The sequence below is a fragment of the Thunnus albacares genome, chromosome 22 (assembly GCF_914725855.1).
Source record: "Thunnus albacares chromosome 22, fThuAlb1.1, whole genome shotgun sequence".
Taxonomy (NCBI): domain Eukaryota; kingdom Metazoa; phylum Chordata; class Actinopteri; order Scombriformes; family Scombridae; genus Thunnus; species Thunnus albacares.
Window position 1 is genome coordinate 20,319,093 of NC_058127.1, and position 24,269 is coordinate 20,343,361.

General features: G+C 44.3%; 1 protein-coding gene across 1 annotated transcript in view; it reads right to left on the reverse strand.

The window, feature by feature from the left end:
* Positions 1-1,033: 1,033 nt before the first annotated feature.
* efnb3b (ephrin-B3b) overlaps positions 1,034-24,269 on the reverse strand; it is an 80,027-nt gene continuing 56,791 nt past the window's right edge. The window contains exons 3-5 of the mRNA XM_044341581.1: positions 11,493-11,585; positions 8,673-8,732; positions 1,034-5,421 (exon numbers count right to left, since the gene is read on the reverse strand). Coding sequence (XP_044197516.1) covers positions 4,985-5,421; positions 8,673-8,732; positions 11,493-11,585 — 590 coding nt within the window. The 3' untranslated portion in view covers positions 1,034-4,984. The remainder of the gene's footprint in view (positions 5,422-8,672; positions 8,733-11,492; positions 11,586-24,269) is intronic.

The window sequence follows — 24,269 nt, forward strand, 5'->3', positions numbered from 1 at the left end:
CTGATGACACGCTGATCTTGAGTCGATGATGTTTAAAAGCAGCACCCTCTTTAGTGCCGTTTAATCAATCCCCCAGGAAGTTCGCCGGACTGTGACTGGTGGTCAAAGGGGTTTCTGCAAAACAGCGGATAAAAAACCCCTGTGAAATGACTGCTTTCACTACCAGAATTTGATCCATTCAGTCCAATAACATTTGGAAAATCTAGAAGAGCCAGACCACTGAATTGTTTTATCCCATTCCAGTTAGCGGGATGAACTGGAAGTTAGCCGGCTCGTCCCTAAATGATGACGAAGCCCATCTGAAACCACCGTAACCTGCTTGGAGGCAGGTCGGGTGTGCAATGACCTGACTTCAGAGATGGTCCATCTTGGGAATGACTTGGCACATTTAAACTGGTAATGGAAAAGCAAATTAACACAACAGGGTTTGACTTGGCATAGCCAGAAGTGCCAATGGAAAAAGGCTACATGCTCTGGAAGGGCCTCACACACATATACAACTGGATGAAACAAAAATTTGGAAAGGAGCGAAAGACGCTACCAGTTACCATAAAAACATGTCACAAAGCTAGAGGGTGAGAGGGGTGTAGAGAGGGAGACAGAGAATGAAATCAGCTCTGTCAATACGTTGCCAAGCAACATTCAACACTAACGAAGCCAGGTTTGATAACTTGTTGATAACACCAGTGGGAGAGCCAGCGTGTGTGTATATGTGTGTGTGTGTGTGTGTGTGTGTGAGTGTGTCTGAAATAGCAGTGTTATTAGCAGAGGCAGTGAAAGAGCCCCTGCTGAGACAAGCCCAAAGCAGAGATAAGGGGAGAGACCTTCGATTAAAGGCAGGGTTACTAGTGGGCCTCTGGAACACACACACGCATGCACACACATTCAGAACAAAAGACCTCTGCAGACCCTCACACAATAATGAATCACACAACAGGACCAAAAGAGTGGTGCTTAAACATTTTTGTTTGTTTTTTTTATTCAACCTTTTTTTTCCAAACCAGGAATGTACTAGTTTTTTCCTCTCTTTAGAGGTGTGTTGGGGGAGGGGAAGGGGACACGGGGGAGGAGGGGGGATAAAGGGGTCGCCGTGATGAGTAGACAAGGGGGTAAGGAGGAGAGAGGAAGAGGAGGAGAGGACACAAAAAAACCCTTCTCACACAGAGGTGTCCCAAATACAAAGTCTCAACACGTCACATACGAGAGCCACCCCGCTCCGCGGCCTCCGCTCGCTGGCTATTGGCACAAAGAAACACACACACACACACGCACATTTACACACACACATACACACACTTTCACCAACGGAGAGGTGAGGGAGCTAGGCGGTAGCTGCTTTTTTTTCTCTCTCTCTCTCTCTCTCTCTCTCTCTCCCATTCCATAGAAACAACACTTTCTTCTTTCTCTTTTCAAAATGACAACCAGTGGCTGTGTCCGTGGTTTTTAGAAAAGCCAACACGTTGAGTCGACCGGTCAAACACAAACACGGAGAGTCAGAGACACAACTTTGAAAGAACATCGACATGAAAATCAAACATTAAAAGAAAAACTTTGAGTCCAAGAGATACTTGACATTCTGCTGAAAAGGAGAGGGGACAGGGGGCCAAGTGGACTGAAAACAGGGCAGTGGCTTCTTCGTCGGAGTCGATGCCGTAAAGTCCGAGAAGTTTTGTTTTCCCCCTCACGGCAGCAGCCATTTTTGAACAAAATACTGTCATTTTGGATTGGAGCGCTCCAAAGAGTTGCAGAAGTTGTTGAAGAGAGAGTAACAGACACTTCATTTGGCTTGGAGGATATTTTAGGTACTCTGAGTATGTTTAAATAGACATAGCATACATAAAAAACACAAGTCGGTAGTTGTACAAAAAAGAAGTATCTGAGGTGTTTTCCCCCTCATTTCATCTTTGAAATCAATTTTGATACAGTCAAATACAATCCAAACTCAACCATGATATAAAAACATATCTGAACATCATCATGTGTTGAACAAAGTCATTACGGACGAATGTGACACTTAATTATGAAACATATCTATTATATGATGTTAGATACTGATACAAAACACAGTTGAGAAATGCTGTAAGGTCCAGATTTAACACTGGCTTCACACAGAAAACATCATGGCTACATCACTGGAGGCCTTATGAGTGTGAGTGTGTGTATGTGTGTGTGTGTGTTTGTGTTTGTGTGTGTGTGTGTGTGTGTGTGTGAAAAATAAAAGCTTAAGCTCTCCACTGCCACCCAGTTTACACATAAGCCATAAACATGTTTGAGCAACACAAAACAGCTTTATTAGTATGCACATGTGAACTTATTGCACCTCTGAACACAGCGTTATGTTATTGCCCTCCATGGTCGAGGTGCTGGGCACTAGTGTATGTGTGTGTGTGTGTGTGTGGGCGTCTGTGTGAGGGCGTGAGGGTGTGTGAGAGAGAGGAGAAAAACACACCGCGCACAAACGCTCTTTTCATCCCTCCCATGTCCATCAGGTTAGTCTTAATCACAGAAATACAGAGTCATATGAAAGCAATCAGCATTTTTGTCGGGTGTGGGTGAAAGTTTGTGTGTGTGTGTGTGTGTGTGTGTGTATGTTTGAGAGAGCAAGCGGGCACCAGAGAGAATGTATGTCATTCAATGCAATCAGTAGGCATTTGTGGCAGTCATTAAAAGGTGTGAAATTCGTGTTGGGATGTGTGGGAGGGGATGTGTGTGTCTGTGTGTCAAACATAGAGAAACAGAGTGTACCGACTGCCTGGGGGATTTCACTTTTTGTGTGTCCGCAGCTAGCAGTGCACTGTGTGTGCCTTTTATAGTAAATGAGAGAGCGTGCGTGTGTGTTTGTGTGTGTGTGTGTTTGTGATACACAGAGATGCACTTTAACACAAATTTTGGCGGAAAACAGGAGCAAATCTGAAATGTGCCACCTCACGTTAACGTAAAGTGTGACCGAGTCACAGTAAATGTGTGTGCGTGCGCGTGTGTGATGAGATCTCTCCTTTCCATGGTTAGAGTTCAACTCCTTCGAAATCCGTTTTGGCTGTCGGTCCATTGCCTCCGTTCAGGCGGCTCAGACCCTCCGTTCAAAGAAAAGGTTTCTCTCCTTTCACCAGCCACTCTTTCCATCCTTCCTTCCTTGGGATCCTTCATCTCTCACTCCTGCCGCTCCCATCCACCCCTCCCCTCAGCTTCTTTTTCTTTAGTGTGCAATTCCTTCACAGTCTTTTCTTTCCTCATCCTCCCTCCCTCCCTTCCTCTCTTTCTCTCTCTTTTTTTTTTTTTTGTAAAGTTCTGCATTCAGACGCCGCTTTATTCCTCCTCCCCAGACAGTACTCTCTCTCCTGCCCTGTTCTTTTTCCTTTATTCTTCTTTGTCATTTCATCCCCCCCTCCCCTCACCATCACCGCCTCCCCCTCCTGTCCCTCACTTCTTTTCACTTCTGCGTTTCAAAAAAAGCGTTTGAAAAAAAAAAAAAAAACTTTCATAGATGGTTCTACCTCAACACTTCCACAAACGAGGTCTAAACTTCAAAACTACAGCATAGTACAAGGAGCTATAAAAATATACACAGAGTTCAGAGACCCTAGAGGGGAGGGAGGGGGGGGGGGGGGGTAGGAGGGAGTGAATGAGAGAGGGAAGAGAGGAAGAGAGAAACAACCTCTATTCGCCGGGAAAATTAAAACAGGGATTAAATTAATATACAACGCAAAGGGAAAAGGAAGGAAATAAGGTCGCTCTAAGTCGTGAAAAACAAAAACAGCAGATAAAAAATGTCTAGCAACAGAAGTGTAGTTTAACAGAGTGGGTAAAAATAATGAAACAATAGAAAACAGAAAAAAACATCTAGAAATTATTTACTGGATATTCATATATATAATCTATAAGTGTTGATAGCGATAAAAAATCTCACTTTTTTGATATTCGCTCACTATTTTGTGTTTTGGTATTTAAGACAAGTCTAAAGAACGCACGCGTACGCACAATCACTCACACACAAAGCGTACACACACACATAAACTAAACCCCACGCACGCATATGCAAACTCATATGCAAACTTGCTGTACTGAAGCACACTAACTGCACACACATGTCTAATGTGGAGCAGCAGCGCCATAATTATTATCCAAGTCGTATGCACACTCTCACAGTCACACACGCACATTATTAAAATATACAAGATTCTGAGTGTCACCGTGACTCGATTGATCGGACCTCCTCAGGCCTGGGCCCGGTCATGTGACCGCCACCCCCGGCTAGTTGATTGGGTGAGTCCGAGGCCCCTGTTTTCTCAGGAGAAACAAACACAAACAAACTAGAATCCTATTGGTGAGTTAGTGGCAGGGGCCAGTCTCTGGTTGGCTGAAGGAGCTCTGAGGGGTGGGGCGGTGGGTTAGGCAGGTATGGCCTCTGAGAATCAGAGTTCATCGGCGCTAAGTGGGTTCAGGGGTGTAGTTTTTTTTTTTTTTTTTTTTTTTTTTTTTTTAGCTGTAGTCCTTTTCTTTCTTAATTTTTTCTTTTTTAAAACATCACAAGTCCCAACGCCACATCCATACTCCTAGAAAAAGAGTGTGTTGCCGCACACACACACACTGGCGTTTTGGGGACGACTCTTCTATTCAGCACGGGTGGGGCTTTTTTCGCTCTGAGTTAACAAGAAGGGGGCACTCAGAGGATCTTGCCCATTCGTGAGGGCCTTGTTGAGAAGGGCTGTGTATGGTTGCGACATCGCCCTTTACACACACTTAGTGGCCCAGTTGTGTGAGAATGGGGTGGGGTGGTTTATTCAGCTAGAAACACAACTGTGGCCGGGGGTGTGGGCTCACGGGGCGGTGGGAGGGTGTCCGAGGGACAATACTGGTAGTATTGAGGGGTTCAGGGTCGGAGCTGTGATGGCGAGCTTTGCTGTGGCTTCATTTGGAGCGGGGGTTTGGTTGGTAATGGGTAGAGGGAGGTGGGTGTGTCCAGTCGGCCAGAGCAGCGGCCGTCTCATACTTTGTAGTAGATGTTGGCCGGGCTCTGAGGCGGCATCTCCTGGACGATGTAGACGGGGTGTCCGTAGTCCCCGCTCACCTTCTCGTAGTGTGGGCAGTAGGCCGAGTCCGACGTCCTCAGCGGGATGATGATGTCGCTTGGCTCAGATCCGTTGTTGTTGGAGCTCGTGATGCCCCCGCCGCCTCCCCGCTTGGGGCTGGTGAGTGAGGACAGCGACAGCGGAGGGTGGTGGGTGTCTGAGTGCTTGGCGTGCCGCCGCCTGTAGCACACCACGCAGATTACAGCGGTGACTAGCAGGAGGAAGGCGGAGCCTCCTGCGGCGCCGGCGATGAGGGCGATGTTGGAGGGTTGGAGAGGCCCGTTCTCACCGCCGCCCTCGTTTCCCCCGAACGTGTTGGGTCCTCGAGACTGGGTGGAGTTCCTTGAACCGCCTGAAAGAAATCACAGAACGCTTTCACAATCCTGCTCCAACATCTACAGTATCACAAGCTGCTTTCAGTGCTTCCCTTTGATTTATATATGCATATTAATCATCACTGATATACCAGAGCAATAACACAGCTTGCTTTCTCAATATGTGTTTTCATGAGCTTTTAAATAAACATACCAATCCATATAGCTGTGTACCACAATAACATGAGTAATGGTGATGGTTTAGCCCTGCTAGTGACTGCTGCAGAGACTTAACCCAGTGGAATGCAATAAGTATGCAGCAAATCTCACAGAAGCTTATAAGTGGTCTCTTTGTTGATGTGATGAAGTGGACAGCAGTGCATATAAAATGGAGAGGAATGTCCGTAGACTCCGTGTGCGAGTGTGAGCGTACTGTATAGCATATACTCTTGTGGATAGCCTGGCTAAGCCGCAGTGTGTATCAAGGTAACACACTCTATTTCCCTAACCTTAACAACTGTATTTACTTAGCATTACAGCCAGCCACATGAAGAGAACCTCCCCGCTCTGCTTCCACCACCAGACCACACACTCCGCCTGCCTGCTGGCCTTCCTGCCTGCCTGTCTGTCTTTTTATCTGTCTGTCTGTTTATCAGACTGTCTGTCACTCTACCTTTCTGTTTGTCAGGCGGTTGCTCCCTCTGTCTGTTGTGTGTCTGCCTGAAACCTAAGATCTTCACAGCCTCCAAGCTCACAGTTTTCCCTGCAGGAGGTCGGGTCAGAACTCAGCAGGTGGATGAAGGTCTGAAGGTGTGTATGTGTATGCATTTGTGTGTGTGTGTATGTTTATAGCGTGGGGGGGGGGGGTGAGGCTCCGGCGCCGGACCGTGTGAATGTGTGTGGCGAACTGGTTAAGGCCAGTAATGCGAGTCCCTTCTATATAGAGCTTTTGGATTGGTCTATCATTATTCTTGGCACACATCTCTTTCTTTTCTCCCTGTCTGTCTTTCTCCTGCGTCTCCTCCGGTTCCTCGCCCTCCCTAGCTCCGTGGTTCTCTCTATCTTCGAGTTATTGTAGCAGTAATGACCTACCTTGCTCTGAGCTCAGTGCCTAGCAACACAAAACACACATGCGGATACACGCACACTAAGATATGGACATACACAACCATGCAAGAAAGCACACATCATCCCCCTGCCGCTAGGCCCCCTGTCGCGCCGGACTGACTGGGAGCAAAGCGCTAATGCCGGACGTCGATTACACTCCCTTCTCCTCCCCCTGCTTTCTTCCTCCTGCCATTAACCCAACATCCCTCACTCTCCATCTCCATTATGACTGCCGCTTTTCACCGGCTCTCTTTATTATATCCTCTTCCTTCACCTTCTCACTCTCCCTATTTTCCACCTCTCACTCCTTTTCCATGTTCCCTTTTTTACCATACAAGTTCAGACTTTGAGCCCTTGTTTTGCCCTTACTTCCGTCCTCCTTTTCATTATTATTATTAGTGGATTTCACCTTGGAAAGAGGCACCTAACAGGTCAGAAATTAAAGCAGAGGTCGAGGTGAAAACATAATCTTATCCTTGTCTTCTATCTATCTTTTTTTTGCCTTGAGTTCAACTCTCATTTAAGGAAAAAGCAGTTAGTCTTGAACACATTTTTGATGTATTTTTTCCCAATAGTTTCATGCAAATTTCCCAACTATTTCAAAATAAAGCATGAATCAGAGAATGTATCCATCAGCAACCTTAACACAAATGTATTCAAGAGGATATGACACGAGTACATAATTAATGGAGCACCATTGGTGTAACTCTGATATACTCTTCCCATTGTCTTTATTTGTCTCTTCTCATTCATGTGTACCTTGTGGTGTTTTTATCAGCTGCTCTGGTGATGGAGAAGGTGGTGCTACAAAGATCTCCATCTGGACTTGAACTGGGAACACTGTGATTATATACCGTACACCTCTGTTTTATCCTTTATTTTCAGGGATCTCTGGTGGAGCGTCGGTATAAAAAGGTGTCAAATGCTTTATCTACATTAGAAGAGACAGCCTTTCATCAGACTTTATCAGTTTTCTTTTACGATATGTCATTTTTTTTCTCCCACCACAGCTACTTTATGCAAATTGAAAATACTCATAAAAAAACAGGCGGATGGACACATAACAACTCTGATAATCAGAGATGAAATCATTGGCATCAGATTCATTACAAAATCTGCCATCAACAGTCCAGTTTTAAGTTGACTCTATGATTTTGAGTGTATTCACATGAGGATTAGAAGTTCTGACATAATCGCTGGCAGGAGTCAGAACAATCATTTCAGATATGTTGTTAAGTGTGTGTTAATGTTTTTGTCAGAGGAACAAAAATGTGTAAAATCCCTCATTATATGTGTGATGCAAATCAGTCTCGTGGTGTTATTTGTCTAATACGAGTAAAAACAATGCATACTTTTGTTATTTCACACATACTGTTCTCACCTATGTGAAGTATGGACAAGTGATTGGACAATGTGTGAATGCCCCTATTCACACATTTGGTATAGTACACAAACTAACCACCACCAAAAAAAAAAAGAAGAATGAACACAATTGAGAATGAATGTTCTTTCTCCACTGAATGGCTTTGAGATAGAGCATGAATCTAGCCTCTTTCCGTCTCCATCTCCTTGTTCTATTCCCCTCTCCTCTTTGCTTTTCAATTATTCTTTTCTTTCTCCTCCTTATGTGCCTCCCACTTCTACCCACTCTGCTCCATCACTCCCCTATGTCTCTTCTTCTTCTCTCTCCCCTCATCTTTCTGTAATTCTCATTTCTTTCATTCTTTCTCAACGGAACTACAGAATCCAGGCCGCCCGAACTAATGAAAATAATAACTCTCTGAAATGTCGCCGCCGGTCTAGCCCTCTCTCTCTTGCTCTCCTAGCCTCTCTCTCGCTCCCTCTCTCTCCCCCTGTTTCTTTCTTCCTCCCTCTCTTTTTCTTGTCCTTCTCCCAAGGTAGCTATTAGCCATCCATTCCCCGTCTGCAGCACTTAGCTCGGAGGGCTGGGAGCAGAGACGAGGAGGGTAAGGATAGAGATCAGGAGAGAGACAGAGAGAGAGAGAAAGATATGGAATTAAATAGAGATCCACAGATGTCACCGCTGCACATTCTCCATCTGTTGCCTCCTCCCTCCCTTTCCCCATTGCTTTTCTTTTCATCTACCAGTCTTTACTTATTCCCTCCATCCGTTTTGAGGATGGATATGTTATGGATTACTTCTATTTGGTCTCCTGCTTACCTGAGTTTCCGGTGGTGGAGCGTCCTGCTGACTCCTTCTTTGGAGGCAGCCCATATGGGCCTGTGGAGGGAAAATAAGAGTGGAAGATGAGCAGAGTGGCAGAAATACAGAGACAGTTTCAATCTTCTACAGCAGCCAAGGCTCTCAAATAGTGACATTAGCAAAGACAGGGCCAGCCAGAAGGAGAAATAGAGACAGAAGAGCTTTAATAAAAGCTTCCCTCCCTTCCATTCCCATAATAGGAGAGCACATATTGATTGGGCATCAATGTGCAGCATATGAGCACTTCTCCATTTGTTTGAATGGGAAACTAAAGAGAGGCCGTTTGTTGTTTTGGCCAGAGTGAATTTACACAAGGCCATAACGGTTTGTAATCTGTAGTCACTAAATCAGGCCATCTGTCTAGCAAGCCCTCAGTAATGGTGATGGCATTAAAGTGCGTTTATGCGACACATGCAAACACACACGCACACACACACAGATGCAACCATTGTGGAAGTGCCACTCCTCATCACTGAAAGAGATGGTTCAGAAAATACTAATTTTGTTTGCTTCTGAGCCATCTGGCCGACAGCACAGGCTGTAAGAATAGAGTTTTATGTTGGGATATGACTGTTCAGCTCTGCAGTTTATGCAACATTTTAAAAAGAAAGTCTGCTATTGGTCATTGCTGCAGCATGGGAGAGCATAATAGATAAAACCATGGGGTGCCTATGGATGAAACTCTATAGTAAACCACACACAAACACATACTTCATCACACCCTTGCACACATATATACTGGTGTGTGTGTGTGTGTGTGTGTGTGCACAGCCATCAACCTATAGATACTGACATTTAGAAAAGTGTAAAGCTATTGGCTGGTGGCTCCCAGATGACAGTCAACCAAACAGAAGTTAGGGGCGGTTCTGTCTGGATCAATAGGAACTGCTGTGTGGTCAGCAGGGGCTAGTGGATGGAGGTTCAGGCTGTGTGTGCGCGTGCCTGTGTGTGTGTGTGTGTGTGTGTGTGTGACAAAGAGAGAGCAAGCAAGATAGATAAAGAATAAAATAAGAGAAGACAGGTCAATGTATGTGTGTGGGGCGAGAGTAGAAGTGTGCATTTTGCAAGTGTGTGTGTGTGTGTGTGTTCCTCGGAGCGGAGCAGAGCGCCATATCTCATCAGAGATCACCATGAGGCGGCACGCTGCTTATTTAGACGACAAACAACACAGACGTGACCTTTCAGCCACATAGCAGATAAGACAGAAAGACAGAGGCAGAGAGAAAATAACATAGAGGGGGACTGAGAGGGAGCTGTAAGGAGAGATGGCCAGCATGCAAAGTGAAAGGGAGGTGATGAGGACAGGGGGGGAAAAAAAGTGAATTTGAAAAGGAAGCGGGCAATGTTGCTTGAATGAAAAGGGGTCGAAAAAGAAAAAAGGCGAACGCAGATGGAAGGGCAGAGGAGAAAAGAGAAGGAGGAACGACACTGGGTGAAACCGGGAGAGAGCAAACAGGAAAGAAAAGATGACATATTAGAAAGATGTGTGTAGAGTTGTGTAAAAGTGTCAGAGGGTTTGCCTGTGGAGGGAGGTGCAGAGGAAGGATGTTTTTCTTTGCCCATGTGGTGAAAGAGCAAGGGGAAAGAAAGTGTGTGTGTGTGTGTGTGTGGTGGCATTTCTATTGAGCTGAGCTGACTATGCTGATGCTGTGGGCTGATAGAGCCACAGCAGCGCCACTTAGATCTTTTCTGAAGAGTACCTACAATACACAAGCCCTGATAACACCGCATAGGCTAAAGAAACAGAAATAAGTGAGTTTGTGTGTGTGTGTGTTGGGGAGGGTTGGGGGGGTCGTGTGAAGGACAGGTGCCTATTATGTGTAGGAATGCACAGGTCAGTGAAAATGCTTTAAATGGGCCCTTTTCCTGCTGCTTTTTTTGAAAAGCCTGCACGTGAGGGTCATTACCTGTGAATATTTTCCAAACAAATTAGACATGTGTGCGGTTACGAGTCATTAAAAATCACTGACTGTGTGCTTTAACACCGAGTGGAGTCATTTTGTTATCGTGCTTTAGCTGGCAGCTTTTGCTGTGTGGCTAAATGTGTGTGTTCTGGTGTGTTTGTGAGTGTCCATATGCCTTGAGTTTGCATGTCTTTGCCCATGTACGTGTGTGTGTGTGTGTGTGTGTGTGTGTGTGTGTGTGTGCTTGCCTGTGTGAGCTAATGTTTATGCCTGTAATGTATATATCGCACAGGGATTTGTGTGTTTCAATGTGTGGGTGTTTGAATGTGTGTGTCCAGCATGAGTAGGTAGCAGTTAAAAGACAGAGTGAGAGGGGAGTCAACAGGGCTCATTAGAGCTGACTGATCCCACACTTCTTCGCTGTTCTCACCACTTAACAAGCCCTAATATGCTCAGTGAGAATACACACGCACAAAGAAGCAAGGTACGTGTGTGTGTGTGTGTGTGTGTGTATGTATAGCATGTGTGTGTAATACAGAGGAAGATAAGAGAGATGGTTTAAAAGTGGAAGAGGCCGCATGTCAGATAAGGTGCAGTAATGAATGCATGTGCCACTGTGTGCTGTACAGATGGCAGATGATGTGAGACGTGGTGGACTGGAGCCAATGTATGTTAGTCATAGTGTGTGTTAAGTGAGTGATAGTGTGTGCTGCATGAATAGCAATGTGTGTGTTTATGAGTGAGTGTGTGAAGACGAGTCCATGTGTGGCGGTAGACTCCAGCAGTTGTACAGATGGGCGAGCTCACGTGTGGGTGCCTGAGAGACAAGAAAGTAGGAAGAGAGAGAGAGAGAGAGAGAGGTGAGAGGACTTACTCTGCCCCACTTTCAGGACCACCTTCATGCCTTGCGTGGCACACACTCCGCCTCTCATGCTATCCAGGCCTTGGCGCGTCCCATCTGACGTAGCTGGAGGGATGGAAACACAAAATTACACAATTAGCAAAGTAGCAGGGTGGTATATACATGCACACACACACCCACATACAGTGAAAACCCATCCATTAAAACCACACAAACTCTCTCAATCTATAGCCGATGCCAACAATAGTTTCTATTCATATAGTCAACCATTCCAGAGAGTCAGCGAGTGACATTTGCAGAGGCAGCGATTTAAAACTCCACCAGAAGCTCTGAAATGTCAAACTACGAGGCGGCAGCACTTTAATAAGTCCTCATTTAGCAGTCCGCCGGAATTCATTAACACCCCCGCCGTGCCGCATGGACTCAACCGCTTTCAGTCAACTGCAATTGATGCTTGGCCTCAGAGAAATAGCAGGAGAGGGGGGTAATCTAGAGAGGCATAGACTGGCTGATGGAAAAAAGGGATGGTAATCCAATCAAGGGTGCATATGAAATAAAATGGAGCCCCTGAGACACATAATACTTTGTGTAAAGAGAAACTGGACCTGATTGGTTAGAATACAGACTGTGTTGAATGAGTTAAAGCTCCAAATACAGCATTACTAGCTTTGCTTGTCTTTTAATTAAGCAAATTTAAGAGAAATCTTTGATTTGAAAGCTGGAGCTGATGTATTAATGTGGGCTATGAGGGATTTAATATGCATTTGTAAGCTGTTAAAGCTTTTATTACACTAGAAAATGCTTCAATTGAATAAAAACAGTAAATATACACTGTCAGATTGAGAGAATTTCAATGAAATGAGCATCAAAAGCCATGCAGGAATCAAACAAGTGTGTTCCTCGTGAATCTTGGAGGGAGGCCAAAGGAGGTCAAGCAGTGCTGACTGAATGCATTGGCAATAGGGTGTGTGTATGTGCATGAATTCCTGTTACACTCTAACACTTCTTCTTATATAAAGCATGTCAGTGAATGCATTAAAGATCACTGGTCTGCAGGTCGCAGAGGGTAAAGGAGGAGGAAGGAACACACAGAGAGACTCAGGATGGAGGGATTAAACAGTAAAAGTGGAGGGATAGAAATATGGAGATAAAGAGACAGTGTGAGAGGGGAGACAAAGGTAAGAAATGAGAGAAGGAGGAGGTCAAGGAGATGAGAGAGGCCTACAAAGTGAGAATCACACCTCTGCAGCTGCAGTCACTCTCAATCGTTTGTACACAAGTGCTCACTCATCACTCACAACCTGTCTGTAAAGGGGACGGATGTTTTAGCCACAGTGGCTAGCAAAAGAGACAGTAAACATATTCTTCCTCTTTCCACCAACCCACCCGAACACCCCTGCACATACCACCCGTCGATCCTTATTTTTCCCATGATAGCCCCTGGGGCCAACCCTCACCTCATCTTCTAAAAAAACCAACCTATATATATATATATATAAAATAATTCCCCCCGCCACATCCCCGCAGGCTATAGATTAGCCCGTCTGAAGTGAAGCAATGAGGGAGGGATGGCGGATGGCTCGATGAGAGAGAGAGAGAGAGGGAGAGGGAGAGGGAGAGAGAAAGGGAGGTGTGAAAAAGAGGCAGCTTTACTTTTAACACCTCCCTCTCTCTCTCTCCTTCCATCCCTGCAGGATGCTGAGTGTGAAAGCAGGAGGAGGAGGAGGAGAGAAGCAGGCGGAGGTCAAGGCGAACAGCAGTATGGTGGGAAAGCCAGGAGACAGGGATGGATTATGGGATATATAAAGAATGTTTAAATAAAGCGCTGCGCAAAGTTTGTCCATTCCTCAAGTTTTCTACTATTTCTTGTTTCACAAAATAGTTTTGGAGTATTTTTTTTTTGTCTGTAAGACCTGCTTGTGCAATATTTTCTGTTACAATAACGTAGGAGGAAAATCCAATTTATTTTAATGAAGTTCATAATAAATGGAAATTGTACCAAATTAAGTACAGCTCTAATTTTATTGAGGCTTAACTGTGTCATTGAAATTTTTTACATGTTTTGATCATTATTCAGAGATACTCAAAGGATCGTCAGTTTAGGGTGAAGGCTTCATGCTGATTCTGAAATTAAATTTGTTTAATGAAAAAGTAGCATGTAAAAATAAAAGAAGTGGATAGACTACTGTCCACCTCCCATTCACTTCACCTGATCTCTGAGAATATGAATTTATTCAGAACAAGTGACATTTCTAACTTTATTGTTATAGAGAACATTATGTACGCTTTATACAAAAACTACCTGTTTATCCAGTCGAATGTGGCAAAGGGGGAAATGTATTCATATTTTCTTTATGACACAGAGAAAATATATTTATTTTCCAGTATGTTTGCATTTGTTTTTACAGTATACCATGAACCATGTACATTTTGACAATGGATGAATCAAATATAGAAATGTATTTTCTATTTCTATGTGCAACTGTCTCCCTTATAAATAGTTAAAAATGTCAGGAACTAGCAGTTTGAGCAGTCTGTCAAAATATAATTTTGTATTCAATTCTGTACACAGATTTAATAATTTAGCAAATTAACTGAATGAAACTGCACTAAATTACATAGATTTTTTAACATCATTAATTACATATTCTTATCCTGAGGCATAGTATATGAAAAAATATGAAAAAAAAGACTTATTGTCTCAATTACCATCATCAAAAATGAAATATTTAATACACAGAATAACATTAATTCTTTCGTTATTTTCTTGGAAACATTGCTATGCGTCTATCAGAAACCTTAAATCCCAACTTAAGAAGGTGACATAAGAGAGATTACACGCGTTCACCCTTCACTTCAAACCAGGACAGAGTTGGAGAGATATATAACAGGAATGTAATGGGCTGCAGGGCTGGAACTGAATGTAGCAGCACTGATTGAAGGAACAGAGGATGGAGTAAATACCCTCAACTGGTCTTAGAGAGAAGAGCGGAGGACTATGATTTCTGAGAGTAATAACTCCTGACATGCGAAGGAGGACAAGAAGGTGACGGGAGACGAGGGAGGTGAGGACGATGAGGGTGAGGAAAGGAGGAGGAGGAGGAGGTCGCGCGGGGAAGCCGGGCAGGGAGACTGATTGCCTGTGACAAGCTGTTGGTGATATGATGGGGACAGGAGACTATGTGAGACGATAGCGATGACCCAGAGCCCAGTGGACAGAGGGAAGAGGAGGGAGGAGGAAGATGAGATTCATAGAACGAGGGAGCGGAGAGTGATAGAACAGAGAAAGAGTGGAGAAGTTAAAAACAGAAAGTAAGGAAAGAGTTTAAATGACATGATAGATAGCAGAGAGGTAAAAGACTCTAATGTCTCCATTATGGAAGAGTGGAGCGGTAATGGATACAAAGAAGAGGGAGAGTCAAAGAGGAACAGACTGAGAGCCATATTGAACCAGGAGAGCATCCACAAATGCAATTTTGCAAATGCAAGCTATTTTTTTAACATCATAATCAACAGGTCACAAATATCACCAATTTTTGTTAAAACAGTGAACTGTATCACGGCAAATCCTCTTCAATCCATTAGACATGTTACAGGTGCTACTATTTCCGTGAATCACAATTTCACAGGAGCAAAACGAACAAAAGAGATCATAGCTGCTTTGTCCTTAGATCGAAAATATTCCCTCCCAATCTTGGTTGCTAAACTAAGTGCTGCAAATTTCCTCGCACTTCAGGGGGGGAAACAATATCACCAAATCAAGGTGGAAATAATCACAGAGCATCTGTGAAATCCTGATGAGAGACGGAGATAAGAGGCAAAGGGAGGAAAGATGGAGAGATGTAGGATTGGCGTTCCTGAAATCTTTCCCACCTCACTTTAGGGAGGACAGAGAGAGAGAGAGAGAGAGAGAAAAAAAAAGGATTGGGGAGGAGTATATAGAGCAATTTGGGATGAGATAAGAGCAGAAAGGAGGAAGAACAACGAGAGAAAGAGTGGGAGACAGGGGAGGGAGAGGAGGGATGAGTAATTGAGACAATGATCAGCAGTGATGGGGGGATGTGAAGCGCCAGAGGACAGAGGAGAGGAAGGGCGTCGCTCCGCCACCCTCGTTCGACAGGAAGACAGGAGGGAGAGGCGGAGGAAGTGGAAAAACTTAATTAATGAAATAATACTGCAGTCAACCTCAATCAGACTGCACAGCACCGGGGCTCGGCACACACGGAGGCAGGCAGCCAGGCGGGCCGAGGGAGCAGTGTGTATCTAGTCCATAGAAAACATCACAGAGTGGATGAGAGTTTTTCTCTGTGTCTCTCTTGTTATTACCAAGGTCAGCGCTGGGCCAAACCTCTTCTCTGCCTCCATTATCGCATCTCAAGTTTGCCCACAGTTACGTAAAAGCGGACTCCGACTTCACTGGAGTCATATCACACTTTGCTCATTCATTCAGGGACTTAAACTCCATGTCTGACATGCGTTCAGCTCTATATTGACTGTCGCCCGCTGCAGTGGACTATGCAAAGCTACTTCATTTGCATCAAGATGCAGCCCGAACCTCAATGTTTGCCCTCCTACTCTATTCCTTCCCCGTCCTGTGGTGGATTTTTTGCAGCCGTGGTTATATATTCTGCACATGCTGAGTGACAGCCGGCCTCCCGCAGCAAAACACTTGCTCCTATGTGAGCGATGTGAATATGTGGACATGCTGATGTTGTTATTTCTGTCACGTCCCGCTGTCTAGTTTGGGACACAACTCACATTTTTCTCTGCTCAAAAATCACGAGAAGTGCTGTTTTATTGCCCAATTTCAATATATATTTAAATGGGATGGTGGAATATTGTTTTAGGACATTTTCAGGGTGAATTTGTGATCATTTGAATAATTAAAAATTTGTTAGGCATCAAAGAAAAAAATCACTGTTGGATTATTGCCTAATTGTGAAGCCCTGCTTTGTTGAGCCCTGTGCTAAATCTAGTTTTAGATGATGCATATTACTAAATAAATGTTTGTTTAATGTGTTTTACTTGTAGATGACAGGATACATAATGCACAGGCAGGAAGGAGGCTCAACAGGAGCCCACAGCTCAATTTTCCCCCAGGGCCTCCAAGCAGATTAATGTCACTCAAGTTGCAGGTTTTTTATGATAGGAGAGATTGAGGTGAAGCTGTCTAAGTGCTGTTGTTGTGCATAAATACTGTATGTGTGGCCAAGCTACTGCAACAGTCCAAGCTAGCTACTGTAACACACACACACACATACACTTAAATTACACACACAGGCCTTGAGCGTGAAGTGGTAACATCTTTCCCGATGACAGCTAGATTAAAGGGAGCAAAAATGGGAACGTGTACGTGGCACGCAGTAAAAGAGCAGATTAAAAGACAAACCGAATAAATAAACAAGCAAGCGAGGGCCAGGGAGGAACAAAGCTCGCTCGCGCTGTGCTGTCTCACGTTCCACACACACACACACACACACACACAGGCGTGCACACACACACACACAGCGGCGCCCCCGCTAGCCTCTAGTGTGTGGTGGCGTGTTAGCCGCGTCATGACTGTGTCAGTCTAACGAACGCAATAATCACGAATGCAAATGCAACGTGAAAGACACAAATGCAAGTGGGTGTTTGGCTTTGCTCTGGGCACACTGGTGTGCATGCAAAGGCTGTAGTGGTTTAAGTGTGTAAGTCTGCATGTGTGTGTGTGTTTGTGTCAGTGTGTGTGTGTGTGTGCAAAGTGTTCCCATCTGTGCAAATCAACCTAAAACCAATGTGTTGCTTCACAGCAGCTTTGCCTTTAAAATCCTCCTTTTAGTTCCACTTGTTTGGCTTTTGGACCACACTCTCCAAAAACAAGCAAGAAACTAAGTTTGTCACTAGGATGGACGGGGAAGTGTGTGTGTGTGTGTGTGAGTGTCCGTGTGGGTGCAGAAAGGACTTGGGGGTGGAATTTACCGTTGCCTTCCTGTTTAAATTTGTAGTCCTCACTCTCCAGAGGGCCTACGAGCTCCATGTGTGTCATCTAGATGATGAAGAGCATATAACCTGATCCCCTCTCCCTTGAGGCGAAGCTGAAGGATTCATTCTCTCTCCCCACATCCCAGCTCCCTTCCAAAAATCCTGAATGTCGCCATCAAAATTTCCTGTAACTAAAAACGTCTTCATAAATCTCCTATGGCGCTTTTATAACCTGGCTATGACGCATTAACGAAGCTATCACAAGCCATTACCTCGTCGCGGCGGCAAGGCGGGGAAAAGGCATTAAGTTGTGTACTGAAACAGAACGGGCATTATTTTAGCTCCCCCTCGAAAAAAAAAAAAAAAAAAAAAAACACCAGCCGAGTATTATTTTCACTCGCATTCCTCCTCCAAACACACAACACACCATTACTTCCAACATAGCATGAGGTTTTTTCCAAACTTGTTTTTCTGCAAAGGGTGCAGGTTTTCTGTTCTATTGTTGCAGACAAAGGCCTTCTGTTGACTGTGTTGTGGTAGCACTTGATCCACAAATGGGACCAGCTACAAACAGAGAAAAGACAAAGATGTCTGCGTGTTTGGCGCCTCTCTTGCACGGTGACATGATGGCAAGCATGCAGTTTAGAGACAGGACAAGTATGATATGTGTTGGTCACATGAGATAATGCGATAGTGTGACGAGATATGTGCTGATGAAGACTTACGCTTGTTGAAATGCTGGCTTGTTAAATATAGAAAGTTCCTGCCCAAAATTCCTGACTTCTAGTGATACATGCCGCTGAGCATTGTGCTTTGAGTGACTAAAATATGACATTTAAGGATACCGTGGTTACTATGGTTACTAATTGCTATTTAAAAATCAACTTTTTTTGTTGTTTTTACAGAAAAAGAACATTTAATCTAACCTTGCAATGCTGAAAGGGTAGATAAATCAAATTACTCCAGTACCTAAAGTGCAGGAACAAATTAAAGCCGTATTTCTCATTTCTGCTTGAAACAAAATTGGATGATTTCTGATGGGAATTCTCCATAATTTGTATTCTGTATTAATGTGATTTAAAATGCAGACAAGTATGACATTTAGGTCAAAACATGCTGGAATAAAAGTAAAACTACTAATGCAATCGCTGTCATTCCAACCTGTTTCTTGCGATTTCCAGCGCATGAATTTGTGTGAGAGAGAGAGAGAGAGCCAGAGGCAACGGGACCTGGACAGGCCAACGCTGGGAGCCAAGTCATGGTCACAGGTTGAACTCACATGATGTGTCACATGCTGACCAAAAATACACACACACACACACACGCAAGCACACACACACACACATATATATATAAATTCAAGAATCTCACACAAGCCCCCAATTTCACACATGCTTCCACAGAGTAGACACCATTACCTCAAAACCTAGCCATCAGCTCACACATGCACACACACACACACACACGCACGCACACACACAATACACCAGGAGAAAATAATCTCAGTGTCTTTGCTTGCGTGCGGTTGATCTCGATGACATTTTAATTCTCAGCAGTTATTCGTTTTCCATCCTTCCTGTTCTATTACAATCAACCCTCCCGCCTCTTTATTCGCCTCTCTCTCTCTCTCTCTCCTCTACCCCTCCCTCCCTCTGTCTCTCTGTCTTTCGATGTCCCGTGTGCTTGGAGGGTGGGCGACTCAGAATCACATCGCATTAACCTCCAGCACCAAAACACACACAACAAACTAGGCCACTGCACAGCAGCCTCCCCCCCTCCTCCCTCCCTCCCTCTCTCCCTCCCTCCCTCCTACCGCCCGTCAGAGTTCCAGAAAGGAGGACTAGAGTGAGGAACGCACCTGATCTCTACATCTGACAGACACACAAACACACACATGCACGCTGAGAGGGAGAGTCTGATTGCTTGTGACACATCCGCTGCCATTTTATGGTTTAGTTCTGAGGCGGAGAGTAAAAAAAACATTGTCAGAGGCCTGAAAAATGCAGCTGTTTTCTGTCACATTGTTGTTAAATCCATATCATGATTTATTAGACAGCGCTGCTTGTGCCATACTGATAATCCAGTGGGGTATTGTCATGTTATATATGTGTGTATGCGGCGATATTTATGCATTCTCCTACATCTAAATGTTTCATGCATGTGTGCAAAGGTCATGACATAAAGCTGCTTACAAGCCTCTATAGGAGGTATATAGGGCTGAAGGGGGTGGGGGTGGGGGTGGGTTCGTCATCACTGTCAGAGAGAGAAGGGGGGTGGGGGGCATAAATAAGGTCATCAGTAGACATAAACACAGAGGCCGATTCCATCCCGTTCATTCTCACGTTAATTAAAAGACGAGAAACAAATCGTGGCTGAGCAAACGTAATAAGTCTGACAGCCCAATCCGGAAAATAATCCACGCCAAATAAATGTGACCGCCAGAGCATAGACATGCATAATGGACCAAAAGAAAGACAGGCAGGCACAAAGCGAGGGAGAAAGAAAGAAAAAAAAAAAAGCTAAGCAAAAGAAAAGAGGGAGCAGGGCCATTAAAAAGAGGCCTAGTGACTGGGTGGATGAGCCTTGTGTAACGTCAGTAAAGTGCTAGCCATGTAGGACAGTCACAACCAATGTTCCTTACAACTGGGTCAATGTTCCCATCCTGGGGCAGCGAGGGCATTCTGTGTGTGTATGTGTGTAGCCAGTATCTATCAGTTAACTTCCACAAACCTGCTAGAAACTGCTATCCCTGCAATCCCTGTCAAGTACACCTCTGAGTGGACCTTCATGCATATTGAATGAATACTTCAATGACTACTTATCAATACTTAATGAATACTTATCAGTGAATCCCTGAGTGACTTCTGCAGCACTGATTTTTTTTTAAAGGCTTTTAAAAGGCATGTGAAGCCTTTTTAGATGCGGCTCAGTATGTAACTCACTCGAACGCCGGCGGGGCAGCAGAGAGGAGGCTGAGCCTGCGCGCCGGGCCAGTGAGTTCATAGTCCCGTTTTAACGTCTGAATGTGATATTTTTCAGTGCCGGCTGAGGTGACGCCGGAACTGCCGCAGTCGCGCTGATTGAAAAGTAACACTTGAAGCCACAGAGGGGGAATATGGTTTGTCTGCAGGCCGCCGTGCTCTGCATGCATGTGTGTGTGTGTGTGTATGTATGTATGTGTCCTTGTCTGCTGGTGTCTGGTGGCGTGTGTCCGTCTTAAGGTGTGCATGTGGGTAGCCATTCTCCATTATATCACCCACTAGATTGGAGGCCTGGAGAAATGGGTCAGAGCCAGCCTTGTCGTTCCTTCTCACTGTCTCTTCTGCTCTTTGCTCATGTTTTTTTTTTTTTCCCAGCCTCTCTTATTCCCAAGTCGCTCCCAGAATAAAAACGAAACACCTCCGGTTGTCCACTCCTCCTGCGGCTGCCTGGATCTGGGTTAAACCAGATCACTCACTCCCTCTTTCCCCTCCTTCCTTTCTCTTCCTCTTTTCTTTCTGTTGCATAAAGAAAGTCTGAGAAGTCTCCATTTGTGTATTTTAATAATCTCGGTCAAGAAGAAAGACACATACAGCGTTGTAATATGGAGGTTGTGAGGAGGAAATAAGACACATTTGTGGAGTAAACTGAAAGTCAGCAGACCTCTGTGTCTTAATTAACAAATAGGAAGGTCAAATATTAACACATACATGTCTGTAAATGTCAGTCATACTTCCCTGTGTGGCTCTATCTAGTTTAGAGGCTGGCTCATGGTGACCGTCAGGGTGGCCTCACTCACACACACACACACACACCTGTCACAAAACCAGTCGGAGGGGGTGAGCTGAGCGAGACACAACACAGGTAACAGGACACCATAGTCATGACTAATAGGACCGGGGAGATGTCTCCCACTCCTTCTCTTACATTAATGCCGCCATCATTCATCCTGTTGTCTTTTTTGGGCCAGTAAGTCGCCCCTAAAACCCTTCCCTTCACTTTTTATTCATGACATCCCATAGAGGCTACACAACCCGCTCGCGAAAACCTGTGTACTCACACTCACATACACAGAGGAATGCACATTTACACACCTGTGTGAGCACAGAATCTCTAAAGAAAAGCCCACAGTCTCACATTATCCTGATTTACTGCCTCAATTTAAGCATGAATTCTGTGCAGTGAAGAGGAAAACAGGAGACAACTACACCTAACTCGCAGTTTCACGTCTCCTGTCACTTTGTCATACTTTCATCACACGTGAGGGAGGGGAAAAAAAAAAAAAAAAGCCGTCTGTTGCAGCAATCACTCTGTCTTCCAGTCGCTCTTGCTTTCCTTTCCTCTCCAACATTTCCCTCTCCTTTCAATTATTGCCTTTATGTTTCCAGCCTTCCTGCCGTCCCCCTCTTTGTAGGGGCTTCCTCTCAGGCAGAACCTAACTGTGACATTGTCTGTCATTGCAGGATTACAACGTTGGCGTCGAGCCACGAACATGCCGAAGACGTGGAGGAGGCGACCCTCGCTGCATGCGTTCTGCTCTGCCACGGGTTACAAACCCTTCCACAGAAAAACAACTGATGAAACAGCGTATGTATCTGAAGCCAAAACTTCCCTCTGGGGCTGTGAGCTGTCAGATTTTCTTAATGTAAGTGACTTTGAGTCAACTTTGTAGCTGATGATGACTTTTAGACAATAGAGATATGGTGTGATACTGTTTAGGGAGCGTTGAGAATACAGTTTGACCCTTATAGTTATTAAAGGCTCAGACGACTATTTTTGCTCATTTATTGGCTGATATTTTGTGATACTATTCTGTACCTTTTTATTTCTTTTGACATCAAAACAAGTCCCAGCATTCAGCGTTCTCTTGAAATTCTATACCTGACAGAGTGGAAAAAAATGTTTGAAACAAACATTTTGAACTACATTCTGTCCGTCATGCTGGGGGACAACACTGCTTATTATCCATTTTTATTACCATCAATCACACTAACATATAAAGAAAAAAAGAACAGCATCATGTTTAAACATGAAGTAATTTTCTAGACAATATAAAACCTCTCTGAAGGACAAGCGGTCAAATATTGCAGGCCTATTTCTCGCTTTTGGGTTTGATATGTAGGTTAAACACCTTTTGGTAAAATAGAAATTGGGAGAACAGGGGAACAGGAAGGGCAGAAGTTGCGCAGCTGAAGGACAAACGTCTGGTAAAACAGGAAGCTGAGAACGATGCAAAGAAAAAAAGAGGGAAGTGGGTCAACGGTCTGAAGGGAGGAACGTGACAGCGATCTGTGACATGTAGCAGGAGAGAAAGAAAGTGAAAGCGAGAGGGAAGATGGCGGCGGGGAGAGGGGAGGGGTTTCTAAATTAAGAAGAAGGGAAGGAGAAGGGTGTGAAGGAGGAGGAGGAGGAAGAATGAGGGTGAAAATGTGAGAGAAAGACGGGAAAAGGCAGAAATCCATGGGAGGCAGGAGCCGTTAGAGAAAAGGGCCTCATAAATGTCACTCCTTTCTGGGTGATATTAATGGCAAATGTCAAAGACTCAGAACTTACAGGAGGTTAGGTCTCTTAAACACACACAAACACATGTATGAACGCTCTCAAACACACAGTTTTTTTCCCCTCAGACAATGACTTTTGAACGGAGGCAGTGAAGGAGTGGGCCAGCACAACGGCAGAGGAGCTGTACATCTTAAAGACTGTAATTACACATAACTGTCAGTCTAATTAAGGCTTTTAATGAACTCCATGAGAAAGGACAAAAACTGCCAGCCACTGGAACTGTGTTTGCGCGCGCTTGTTTGTTTGCGTGTACGTGTGATAAATGATGCGCTCAAGGAAGAACGCGCACATAAACACCGACACAATAAAACATTTTAATGAGCTTAAGTGCTGCTTTGAGGTCCACCATCTAATGCATACCTGTAAGGGTCTCTCATCTCCCAACTGCAACACACACACACATACACACAACTCATTATTCCTGTCCGGCTCTCTATGGTGATTAAGTGCTAACATCCTGCCCACTGCAGAGGCGTGACTGGACCTATAGAATAGGAAAGACCTTTGAAACAATTGGATTTGCCATTAAGGAAAACTTTATTTAAGATTTAGCCAGAATACTTCACAACAGAGAGCTAATCTACATTATACATCATTAAGCTGGGTTGCTAAAACTCTTGGCTGCACTCTGCTGTTCGCTGGCCAGGTATAGGAAAATAGATTGCAGTCAAAGGCTGGAAAAATGTTGGGTCTTGATCTAGCAGCAGATACAGAGCAATAACCAATCTCAAACAAGGTTTGACATCAAATCAAGGTTTGATTTTGGGTGGGCGAGCTTAATCAAATATAATGATGGCACAAGAGCACACGGTCCGTTGTGTAGTTTTTTTTAAAGGGTCAGTTCAACCAAAATACAAATTTCCCCACTTAGCTAGAATCTAGCCATGCAGGATTTAGTTAGAGTTTTGAGATATGTCTCTACTGTTACTCCAAAAACAATGTAAGTGAATGGAATTCTGTTTGTGATGCTTATAGTATCACAGATAAATGGATTTTAAAAATTCAACAGCAACAACAGTTCTTTTTTTGGGTGAACTGATTCTGGTTAGGCAGTAAAACTGGAGCGAAATGTCTATGTGCTGTATAAATCTAGTCATGTGTGCATTGTTATTATTAGAAGTTGTAATCATTGTAGCAGTGGTATTAGTCCCTGTGGAAAATACTGGCTGCGGTAACTGCAGTGCACTAACAATAGTATTACTAACAATAATTTACTAATAGCAGTGTTGAGCAGTGGTGACGCTACACTGTATGGAACAAAGCAACTAGTTTATCTTCATTTTCCAG